This window comes from Aegilops tauschii, chromosome 5 (genome assembly GCF_002575655.3).
Source record: "Aegilops tauschii subsp. strangulata cultivar AL8/78 chromosome 5, Aet v6.0, whole genome shotgun sequence".
Lineage (NCBI taxonomy): Eukaryota > Viridiplantae > Streptophyta > Magnoliopsida > Poales > Poaceae > Aegilops > Aegilops tauschii.
Window position 1 is genome coordinate 514,146,370 of NC_053039.3, and position 12,673 is coordinate 514,159,042.

The following is a 12,673-nucleotide window of genomic DNA, read 5'->3' on the forward strand; positions in this document are numbered from 1 at the left end:
TCAGCCGCGTTTGCCAAGTTCAGGGTGCATCTCCGGCCAATGTTCAAACAGTGAAGAATTTCTAATGCCGTTTATAAATATTTTATGAAGTTGATTCAGGCTCCTGCAGTTTCTACAGGCGAAGATGTTAATAGCCAGGATCTCTCGTTCGTTCACTTTTAATGTTCGTCGAAAAAAAGAAGATAAAATATTTGAAAGCAGGCTGCCAGAAACGACGTCCATCCAAAGTACCCGGCAGCAATGAGCAATGACAACGCACAGTTTTACTATCTGCTGTGTTTCAGGAACATAGCGACGAGGACACTAGAGGTCACAGCCAAAGAACAAATAGCATAGGATTATCAACATCCACCACCAAGATATGTCCGCCCAATAATAATTTCGTGGGACTTCCTGGCCCCAAGGAGCGGGCTGCTCCTACGAGGTCGATCCAGATGAAGCCGGCCCGCCACACATCCTCTTCTGGAGGTGCTCCAGGCTCGCCACACGATGCAGCGAATCAGGTCTGCCCATCTTGCCGGTATCCATGGCCTCGTTGAGGAAATTGTCATCCTCTTGCGCAGAGGAAGCCATCTCAGGCATGTACCCGTTACCTCCGGCCTCGCTTGTCGAGAAGTAAGCGCTAAGGTCGTCTGGGACGGCCGCGTCGGAGGTGGCCTCCGATGGGGAGCCGGTGAAGGGCATGCTGAGGGATGACATGTCGGAGCCAGCAGGGAACAGAGCGCTCATGCCTGTCACCCGCTTCACCGAGTCCTCTGCCATCTTCACCTGAGAAATTTGGTGTGTAAGTATGTTCAGAGCAGACAATGGCCAACATAAAGACTATAGGATACAGTGGCAACGGATCTTTCTCTAAAAACTGGGTATCGTGCAGTCTGAGGTGGAAATGTCATTTCGAACAAGCCTAAGCGGCCGATCCAAGAGACACAGATGCATAGCACAAAAGGCATATAATAAAGGAGCATACCTTTGCTCTTAAGGTTTCAACATCTGCTTTTAATACCCTATTGTCAACAGCAGCACCATTGTATTTCTGATTAACATCAGCAAGTCGCCTTAACAGTGACGAGTTCTCAACTCTTAACTGTGATACCTGTAACGAGCCAACCACAACAAAAATTCATAAGGCGAAGATTTCAGTATCATGTGTCCATCAACAAACGACATTGTAAATTATCAGACCTGTGCTTCTAGCTCATTCAGGTGAGCTGCCTTTCTGCTTCTTGAACGCCTGGCCGATTCCCGATTGGATTGCTTCCTGGAACCAGTCAAGAAGCTAGCATAATATCCAAGAAGTGGACGCTCAATAGCGTCATAGAGAGAGACCCCAGCACAACATCAGGAGTTACACTATTCACGATAAAAAGATGCTAAAGTGCAAACCAGCATACCATGATTTACAGTTCAATAGTTTGACATTACTAAAGACCGAAATGCCGTTCTGCAATCTATACGCCTAGTGCGCTGTGCATACTTGTATCTAACTGTGGTATCATTTTCAGTCCTGTACTAAGCAGACCATTCATATCTTTTTTATTCTACTTGATACAATCACTCCATCAGTATCAGACAAGTCATCTAACGAATATGATATGGATACGTTTTTTAACCTTTACTTGTCCATTGAACAATCATAAAGCACAGAAGCAATGACCTATGTCTGTAGCCAAGATATGAACACCCATACAAATTACTCTGCTGTGTAACATGGCAAAGAGATGATGATACTGCTGGAAACTGACGGAGCTAAGCAAGTGGGAAATTCTAAAGAAAGGGCTAACTTGAGGGCATTCGTGCATGACGAGACAACAAGATGGTGCATATAATTACAAGCAGGTAAAAGTGATTACCTCCTCCGCAGTCTTTGATCAGTAGGGGCACCATTCCCAGTGATCTCATCTTCTCCTTCCATATCATCATCTTCTGACTGCTCCCGCGAAGAAGAGCTAGCAGCTTGCTTTACAAGGGCATCGGCATTTTGTACCAGATGCGGACCCGACACCCCACTTGCGCCACCAGCTAGCTTGTTTTGAACTGGAACCACATTACCTAATATGTGTCCAAAAGCCAGACATGTCATGTCAGCATCACAGAATATGCTTTTCTGCTTATGTTTCACAACATGGCATAGCATGATGCCACGGAACTATAATTTACACTACTCAGTTAAACTGTGAAGTCTATCTGCTCAAGGAAAAAACAGGATGATTTCTTTTGAGAACTCAAAACAGGATACTGAGTGTGCCCTCCTAGGTCGGGGAAAGAGAATAAACATAAACACGCTTGCCAGCAGGCAATCCAGCAAAGAAATGTTTTAACAAGATTCCAAGAAATACAATTTAACACTGTTCATTTCAAATAGAATATTTCCATTTTTATGAGAATCAGAAAAAAGATGTAACAAATCAAAGATTTAAGAACCATTAAGCAAATATGGTGCACAGTAGTTCATTCCCTACCGCAGGTTCCTAACTAGTTCAAAGATGTGACCAGAAGATAAGTACCTCCTATGGGATTAATAGTGCCTATATGCTGAACATCTGCATTTGGCAATGACGGACTAGCTGCAAAACGTTCTGGAGGCATGGCACCAGAGGCCTGCGGACGAAAATGACATGAGCTAGTATTACAAATGAGCAGAATAACAGAAATGCATTAAAAATGAAAATGACACAAGCTAGTGTTACAAATGAGCAGAATAACAGAGATGCATTAAAAATAAAAAAAAAGCACGTGAACTTACTTGTCCTTTTAAATATAATAGCAGTGTATAATAAAGCAATAAATATAGAGTTAGTTCTTAGAAGTTAGAAGCGAACACGTTATTCAGCTCCAGGTAACGCCTCCTATAGTGGGGCGGCCGACCCGGGTTCAAAGCCTGGGTCCCGCATACAAAATCCCCCTCACTGGCACGTTTAGTGCCAGCTCCCCACATGAGAGTGTTCGAGGGAGTTCCTCACCTTCCAAAAATCCCCCGGGGGCTGTCTTCCCCCCACAGATTGAGTGTTTTAGGGTTAGTTCTTTGAAAAGGCTACAGTTGGAATGACATAACAGTACGAGGAAAAGACACACAACTTAACAGCACATCTTTAGTGGGGGGAACATAAGGAGAGAAGTTCTGATTAACGAGCAAATCAAATTATTAATGTGCTGAAGTCAAAACTCAACAGCTCATATAATTCCCAAGCATAACAAAATAAGCTAATATCATTGGTCGTGCAACTGGAAACAGACAGAAGACAAATAAAGGTGACATCAGCCAACTAAAGCACAAGCACATCTGCTTTACGACAGGGATTCAAACTGAGCACCCAAACACTCACCAAAAAGTGATCGAATGGTGGCCGCATTGGACTCCCAAACAGTCAGAAATTCACAGAATCATCAAACTCGCAACACATTCTGTGATCTCTATGCTAGCCAATGCCTACACATAAGGATAAACCATTTTGTTTTTGTCTTTGTTTTTGTTATTTGGGGTACAACTACAGATGATGCACTATGAAGACAGATTTTGCCCGAACCCATCCAGATCGCAGATGCTACAATATCATAGCCAAGGCGGGACCGAAGCAGTCGTATTGTATATACCATATACAGATTCCTAGAAGGGAGCAGGCAATGCAGAGCTCTGCAGATCACATTACTAGTAGTATAAGGTAACCACAATGACCGATCTAATAAAATGGCTAAACATTTCGGAGCACGGCCTAGCATTCGAAACGCCTAATAAGATGGTAAGAGCTGACGGTCGTACCCTCCACATGGCGACGGCGGCGAGGTCCTTCTCGAGCTTCTGCTTGAGCATCGCGTTGTACTCCACCGGGTCCACCACCGCGCCCGTCGCCGCCGGCGCCGGCGCCACCGCAGCGGCGGTCCGCTTCACCTCCGCGGCCCCCACTCCGCCCCCGCTAGCACCGGCCATCGGGCCAGGGTCGGCGGCGGGGCTGTCGAGCACGGCCTCCTCGAGGAACTTCTGGAAGTACCACTCGGACGGGCACCGGTTCATCGCGCCCTCCGCGCCGCCCCCTCCGGAAGACGCGGGGCCAGCGGCCGACGCCCCCGCCGGCCGCGGCGACGGCTGGCCCCAGAAGGGGTCGGGGATCTCCTCGACGGAGAAGACGCGCTCCATGCGACCGGAATCCGCCGTCCGAACCTTCCTGATCCCGAACCGCGGCGCGGGGAGGGCGAGGCTGCGGCGGGCTGGGATTCCACGAGGCCGCGGAGGATTCGAGGGTTTGATCGGGAATTTTCCTCCCTCTCTGGTCGGTGTTGTGTTTCGCTTGGGGGGAGAGGGGAGAGACGGGTAGTGGGAGGGAGGAGGAAGAGACAGGGAGCGGGGATTGGATGGTGGCTTGGCTGGTTGGTAAAAGGGAAAAATGGTGAGTCAGCAGGCGGGCGATCACGAGCGCACGGCTCCGCGCCGGCGCACGCGGCGGTATTGCGGCGGCGCGGATTTCCTCCCCTTTTCCGTTTTTTAGATGAGAATCTGAGCTTTTGATTTTTCTTGGCTTTCCCTTTTTAGAAATAAATTGCACTCCTATTATTTCAGTTTCAAAATGGATGCTTTCCTAGAAGGCCGGTGGCGCGGGTAGCCTTGCTTATCTTATCTTTTTGATTTATTTATTTTCGGGAGAGACTTCTGGTTTGTTCATTAACTGTCAAAATAGTACAAAGAAAACAAAAAATAACAATTACATCCAGACCCGCAAACACTTAACGACGACTGCAAGCACTAGAGCGACTCAAAGGCCCGACAAGACCAGCGTAACATAGACGAACGAAAACCGAATCCACGTGGATCCACCAAAGAGAAACGCCAACCGGACACCGCGAGATCCGCCGGAGATAAACCTCCACACGTCCTCTAATGACACTAGAAGCACCACTGAGACGGGGTCAAAGCGGGAGGAACCTTATTACATCTTAAGAGAGACGTCGCTGCCTCGCCTCTCCGAGCAAGACACCATTTAACAAAACTAAAAACAACACAAAAGGGAACCCTCCAACCGGCAAAGGTCAAGATCCATCGTGCCTCCATAGCCCTAAGGATACAAGAGAGGAGGTACGGGAAACCCTGGCGGTTGGGTGCCCTGGGTACGAGCTGTTATTTTGCCGAAAAAGGCTTGCGCCCCGCTATATTAATAGAGCAACCACTCGATACAGCCAGAAGTTCGATGCTGGGGCAAACAACACAATCATGCCCAAAAGAAAAACAAGAGAAAAGCAAGAGAAAGAAATGCCGGCAGCACCGGATGAACGAGAGCTGATGCGTCCCGCAACCGCTGCGCCCACCGGAAACATCCACCACGCTCCAATGCCATCGAGTCGCCGCGAACCAAGCAACACCTTCAAGAAGGACTGCGATGACGACGACGCTGCTGCCCGGACGAATCCTAGGATTTCTCCCGGTACACGGAGGGAAGCGGGCGAGAGGTACTCCCGACGCCCTTCAAGAAGGTTGATGGCGCCCGCAGGCGTCACCGCGTCGGTGCTGGGCGGACCCGAGAGGGATTTCGCCCTACCCCTCATACCCACAACCCAGGACCAACCGGCGGCTCCACCACGCCAACCGCCCACCAACCTGCGCTACCACAGTCACGAGGACACCACCGTCGTCTCTCCACCGCAGACGCTGCGAGGCCGGCCGAACCAAACGAGACCACCGCCGATAGGGACCAGGAGCACCACAGCCATGTGGGAGGGGACAACCTCCACTGGCACAAGCCGTAGCAGACCGGACGCAGGCGCAGGAGCACGCCGGACCCCCTGCCCAGCCGGGCCCAGATCGGACCCGTTAAGCTCCTGCTGCCGCGCTGCAGCCGACGCAGCGCAGAGCCGCCGAACCCAACGACCGCATCCCGCCAGCCCAGCCGGAGGAGACCCGCCGGAGGCCAGACCAACCCGCCCTGACCCAGATCGGGCCCAAAAGGGCCCAGATCTGGGCCTGCAGGGCTCCGCCGGCCAACCCCCGCCGCCAGCCGCCAAAGGGCCGCGTCGCCGCCGAATCTGCGCCCGATCTACACCGGAGCACCGCCCGCCGAGGCGCACCGTCGCCGGAAACCGCCGCCCGAGCCGGGGAATCGCGAGGGGGAGAGGAAGAGGGCCGCCACCGCCGACCTCGCCATGGCGCCGCGCGGGAAACGCCCGGCCATGCCAGCGGCGGGAGGAGGGGTGGGAGGAGGGGGCTGGGCGGCGAGGGGAGGGAGGGCCGCCCCGGTCGCCCTGCTCGGGGGGGGGGGGGGGTACGGGGAGGGAGGGAGGGCGCGGGTCAGGATCTGGGCTCAATGATTTGCACCCACGAGCTGTTATTTTTTGGAACTCCTAACACACAATTTTAACTTAGTTTTTCTAGTTGTGCTAAGTTGTACCGGCGGAGATTTTTTTAGGTCAATTTTACCTTTCCTTTATATCAAAGAAACAGTGCATGGTGTTTGGAGCGAAATTTGAAAAATAAACCGGCTTTTATTTGAGCATTGATGTTCATCATTTCGTTTCTAAAAAAATTGACACGGTATTTTTTCTCTCATTTTTATTTAACACGGTATAGATGCAGACGCTCATATACGTACACATACATTCATCCCCATAAACACGCACACACTCCCTGCCTATTGGGGATATTACTACTGGGCGTAAACCGGCCAGGAGTGGCCGGGTTAGCCCCATAATGGTTCACTGTATCTGAAGCCCATGAAGACAAAGACGGTGACGCTTTATGAAGGCCCAGGGCCCAAAAGCCGGTTTAAGGCCTGTAGACATAAACCGGCGTTGATATGTAAACTTGTGTTGTAAGATAGAAAGAGTAGAGACCGGGCCGGACACGTTTATGAGCCGGCCTCAGGATTCTGTAAACCGACGGGCGTCAACCCATGTATATAAGGGGACGACCCGGCGGCGGTTTGTGGATAACAGACAACAACTCGAGACTCAGGCAAAGCGTATTCGCTCCCTGGTCATCGAAACCCTAGCAATTCCACAACAACTGGATTAGGCTTTTACCTTCACCGCAAGGGGCCGAACCAGTATAAACTCTCTGCGTCCCTTGTCCGCTTTAACCCCTTTAAGCTAACCCGCGCGATAGCTCCATGACTAAGTCCTTTCCTTAGGACATCTGCCGTGACAAAACCACGACAGTTGGCGCCCACCATGGGGCTATCGCACGATAGTTTCAAGTTCTTAGAGGGCAGCTTCGAAGGACTCAAGGGCTACGCTGTGGGCCGGATGACCAAGAATTGTCGTGGCAAGCTCTACATCGACGATGCAGGCTGGGGCCCCGAGGCCGGCTCAATCGAGTACGGGTACCGGGTCCCCTTTGGTGGCATACACGTCTTCATTGGCAAGATCGGCGAACCGGGCCCTGAGCTGGACATCTGCACCGACCTCGTCGAAACGGCTCAGCGTGCGAGATCTGCCCGGGTTAAGCCTGTCATGAAGCATGCCTTCGTGGGAGTCATCCACGGAGGGGAATCTGAGGATAGATCGGAATCTGGTGGTGAAAACGTCGTTTATTCCGGCGACGAGTCATCAACTGGAGAGACCGAGTCGTTATATCAGTTGCAAGATGGCCGGATTGGGGGCTGTTCCGATGGCGACAGTATTCTGGACCCCTTTGATCTGCCAAACCGGGCTGCGATCTTCATGGCCGGTACGCAACCAGCGCTCCACTCTTTGACCGCGGCAGCGATGATTTCCGGATCAGCAGCAGCGACAGCGGCCGGGGCAGGAGGCCCTGTGCAACCGTCGGCTCAGGTTCTATCTGATTTATTTGACGCTTTGGCAACGCTGATGGCGGAGGTTAACCCGGCGGATCAAGATGCACATAATGCGGAAATCGCGAAGGTGAAGGATCAGATCGCCCAGGCCAAAGCCGACTTGGCAGCTGAGGATACCAGGATGGCTGCGGAACGGGCCGCATTGGATGCACGGGCTTACCGGCTTATGCTGGATCAGAGTGCGTCAAATGATGTCCTGAAGAGGAGGTACCAATCTCGCCTGCCGCTGGTTTATGAGGCCAGGAACCTCTTTAACACCCCAGGTAGGGATGGCAATGGGTAGGGTATGTGCGGGTACAACCTTCTTCTACCCAAACCCATACCCACAGAAAATTTCTATACCCACCCATTTCAATACCCATGGGCATAAATTGGCACCCATGCCCATACCCATCGGGTATCCTATACCCAATGGGTATCCAGTGGATATAATAGTTATAGCATTTAAAATTTCAAAATGTAGAGAAATGGGTTTAAACTTCAAGTGATCATGGATGAGTAGTATATCACTAACATGAGCTACTATGGTGGGTGGCCTCTTGGAGGCATCAAGGGAGTATGAGCGGGCGGTTAGTAGAAACCCGGTACAGTGGGAGGTCGTGCTGGGAATGGGGAATCGCTGGATCGAGCGTTGGATAGGAGTCTGGTAGCAAAGAGTCAAGCTTTCAACTTTTCAACGAGTCACATAGGACGCATGAGGAGTGGCGAGCAGGTGATTACGGGCCTATGAGCTATGGAAAATTTAATGAATCGAGACTTAGGATGGGCCATAGGAGTTGGATGATGACCCCACATGTCATAGGAGTTATTTTCATTTATTAATTGTTTCTGGGTATCCATTGGGTTACCCATGGGCGCAATGTCATACCCATATCCTACCCATATATTTTGCGGGTATGGATACCTATTACCCATGGGTACAAAATCTCTTCCAGTCTTGCCCATACCCGTTGTTTTCGGGTAGGGTACCCGCGGGTACCCATACCCATGGGCAAAGCTGCCATCCCTAACCCCAGGAGCGGGGACCAGTAATCCGTCGATGGTAAACCGGGCGGAGGCACCTGGAGCGGGGGCGCCGGTTCAGCCACGATTGGTGGATCCGCCTCGCCATAATCACGTTTTGCCACAGCATGTCCCAACACCACCGGGTCATTACTCTAACCTGATGGACAACATTGTCGCTGCCGCTTCACGGCCGGCGGCCCTTCCGATCGAAGACGAGTCTCTGGTGGCAGTCGAGATTCGACGGGCTAGGGAGCTTCTTCAGACAGCTTTGGTTCAGCAGTAGGCTTATTCATATAGTCGCGAGAGGATCCATTCTAGTCCCCGCCCAAGCGGAGCTACAGCAGGCGTATGGATGAACCGGCAGTATCAAGCAATGCGCGGAACCGTGATCCGCCCGTGGCCATAACCCGGCGGGTGGTGGTGGTGATGCTCAGGATGTGGTGGATCGCGCTAGAGCTCGTCGAGAAGCCGAGTTAGCAGCACAGCATGAGGCCCGCCAACTTACTCCGGTTCGTCCAACCACATCGGTGGAACCAGGGGTTACCTCTACCTCTTTGGGAGTACCGTGTCTCGTCCCAGCACTGCGCAACGTGCGCCTGCCCAAGGATTTCAAAGGCCCACGAAAAGTGCCAAATTACACCGCCGATTTATCCCCCGAGTCATGGGTGGAAAGCTATGAGATGGCAATGGAGATGCTGGATGTGGACGATGCGGCGTGCGCTAAATAATTTACCATGATGTTGGAAGGAACGGCTCGAACTTGGTTGAAAAAGTTACCAGCTAACTCCATTGGGTCATGGGTCGAGCTGAGGGCCCGATTTATCCAGAACTTCAAGGATACGTGCAAGCAGCCCATGTCAATTGTGGACCTAGCTGCCTGTGTCCAGGAGGAAGGAGAATCAACAACCCATTGGGTGCACCGGGTTTCGGAGATTTTGCATTCATCGGACCGCATTAACGCTGACACAACAGTTTTAACGTTGGAAGGCAATTGCCGGTTCGCACCTCTGAAGCTGAAGTTGGGACGGCTCAAACGCCACTGCAATGATATGGGGACTCTCATGGCTGCTCTGGTGAAATATGCCGACTCTGATGGTACCAAGGACCCCGAGTCTGACGATGACAAGACAGGGAAGGGAAAGAAGAGCGGACATACCAAGGGGCAGTAGCACAACCCGGCAGGCCATGGAAACAACGGTAAGCGTAAAGTGGATAATAGCTTGGATTTTGTGGCTAATACCAACGCGCAGGACAAAGGCCAACGGCGTAAAGGTAAACCGCCCCAGTGCGGTGGAGGACCAAGTCCTAATCCGGACCGCCTGTCTTATCTGTTGAACCAGCCTTGCCCAAAGCACGGGACGAAGGAGAACCCGTCCACGCACCTCTGGAAAGATTGTTACATCATGCAAGAGTTCAAAAACTCTGATGTTTTTCGGTATGATCGTGGACCGGGTGGCGGTTCAGGCCCCGGATCTCATGGGCCGGGTTACGGTGGAGGTAGTTCCGGTTCAGGCTTTCACGACAACCAGAGTGGACAGGGTAATCAAGGCAATCAGGGCAACCAAGGTGGTTATAATAATCAGGGGAATCAGCAACAGCAACAGCAGCAGTCGGGTTACCAGAGCAACCCGAAGCAGTTGAATAGCGAGCAGTATCATGTCTTCACCACTAGCCTGGACAAGCGTGATCAGAAGCTTCATAAAAGGGCAGTGAATTCCGTTGAACCGGCGGTTCCCCGATACTTACGCTGGTCTGAACAGCCTATTGTGTGGAGTCGAGAGGATCATCCGTCCTGGGTTGATAATCCGGGTCATCTGGCATTGGTGGTGGCACCTCAGGTGGGAGGTTATAAGTTCACCAAAGTACTCATGGATGGGGGGAGTAGTATCAATATCCTTTATTATGAAACCTTCTGTCGCATGGGGTTAACAGATAAAAATCTTAAACCGTCCAACACGGTCTTTCATGGTGTGGTACCTGGTAAATCGGCATATCCCGTTGGTAAGATAGCTCTGGAGGTTGCTTTTGGCGACGAGCATGATTCAAGATCAGAGAAGTTGACCTTTGAGGTGGTGAAAATCAAGAGCCCATATCATGCCCTGTTTGGACGACCGGCTTATGCTAAGTTTATGGCAAGGCCCTGTTATGTTTATCTGCAGCTCAAGATGCCGGGTCATAAGGGGACTATCACAATGCACGGGAGTCGCAAGATTGCTTTGGAATGTGAAGAAGGCGATGCGGCATACGCTGAGTCGGTTTGTGCAACTGAGGAATTGAAGTTCTATAAGGACAATGTTGATCCGACAGATATGACTTCATTAAAGAAACCAACTACAGAGCATGATCCGGCCGTGAAGTTTAAATCTGCTGATGAGACTAAGCTTGTTGACTTCGTGCCCGGCGATTCGTCCAAGCAGTTTAGCATCAGCGCTAACTTGGATCTGAAATAGGAAAGCGCGCTCATCGAGTTCATCTGTGAGAATCGGGACATCTTTGCGTGGAAGCCTTCTGACATGCCAGGTGTACCGAGAGAACTCGCTGAGCATACTCTCAATGTTGATCCCAAGTATAAACCGATCAAGCAATTTCTTCGCCGGTTCAATGAAGAAAGACGCAAGGCTATTGGTGAAGAAGTAGCCAGGCTCTTGGCGGCTGGATTTATCGTTGAAGTATTTCATCCTGAGTGGCTGGCTAATCCGGTGCTGGTGCTCAAGAAGAATGGCACTTGGCGTATGTGTGTGGACTACACAGATCTCAACAAAGCCTATCCAGCAGATCCTTTTGCCCTCCCTCGTATTAATCAAATCATTGATGCTACGGCGGGTTGCGAGCGTTTGAGCTTTCTGGATGCGTATTCTGGCTACCATCAGATCAGAATGGCAGTTAAGGACCAGGAGAAGACAACCTTCATAACTCCTTTTAGAGCCTTCTGTTATGTGTCTATGCCCTTTGGGCTAAAGAGTGCCCAGGCGACCTATCAGCGGTGTGTGCAGAATTGTCTTCATGATCAGATCGGCTGCAATGTTCATGCATATGTAGATGATATTGTGGTGAAATCAAGGAAGAAGGAGACATTGATTGATGACTTGAAGGAGACCTTTGATAACCTGTGGGTTTATAAAATGATGCTTAATCCGGCCAAGTGCGTTTTTGGTGTACCGGCAGGCAAGCTCTTGGGTTTTTTGGTGTCTAACAGGGGCATTGAAGCTAATCCGGAAAAGATCAAAGCCATTACTTTTTTGGCCAAACCGAAGTGTATCAATGATGTTCAACGGCTGGCAGGACGGATTGCCGCGTTGAGCCGGTTTATCAGCCGCCTTGGCGAGAAGGCCATCCCTTTGTATCAGATGCTAAAGAAAACGGATAACTTCGTCCGGAGTAACCCCGCTAATGAAGCATTTGAGGATTTAAAGCGGCAGCTGGCTAATCCGCCGGTTCTCGCTGCTCCGGTTGACAAAGAGCCATTGTTGTTATATGTGGCAGCTAATGCCCGGGCTGTTAGCGTGGCTATTGTGGTGGAGCGCAAGGAGGCCGGAAAGGAATATCCGGTTCAACGGCCGGTTTACTATATCAGTGAGGTACTTATTGAGTCCAAGCAGAGGTACCCGCATTGGCAGAAGTTGGTGTATGGAGTTTTCATGGCAAGCCGAAAGCTTAAGCAATATTTCCAAGGTCATCCCATCACGGTGGTCAGCTCTGCTCCTTTGGGGGATATAATCCAGAACAGGGAAGCAACTGGCCGGATTGCTAAGTGGGCCATCGAGCTTGGGCCTCACGGGTTGAAATACATACACCGAACGGCGATCAAATCTCAGGCACTTGTGGATTTCATCAATGATTGGACAGAACTACAAGCGCCAGAAGAGAAGCCGGATCATACTTATTGGACTATT

The 12,673-nt window shown here is 51.0% G+C and overlaps 1 protein-coding gene across 1 annotated transcript; it reads right to left on the bottom strand.

The window, feature by feature from the left end:
• Positions 1–241: 241 nt before the first annotated feature.
• On the bottom strand, positions 242–4,491 carry LOC109758449 (bZIP transcription factor RISBZ2). Its single transcript, XM_020317306.4, has 6 exons — positions 3,758–4,491; positions 2,505–2,598; positions 1,851–2,049; positions 1,183–1,258; positions 968–1,093; positions 242–768 (listed from the first exon to the last, which is right to left on the bottom strand). Exons 1-6 carry the CDS (start codon positions 4,130–4,132, stop codon positions 418–420), a joined length of 1,221 nt encoding a protein of 406 aa, XP_020172895.1. The 5' UTR covers positions 4,133–4,491; the 3' UTR covers positions 242–417.
• Between the last annotated feature and the right edge of the window lie 8,182 nt (positions 4,492–12,673).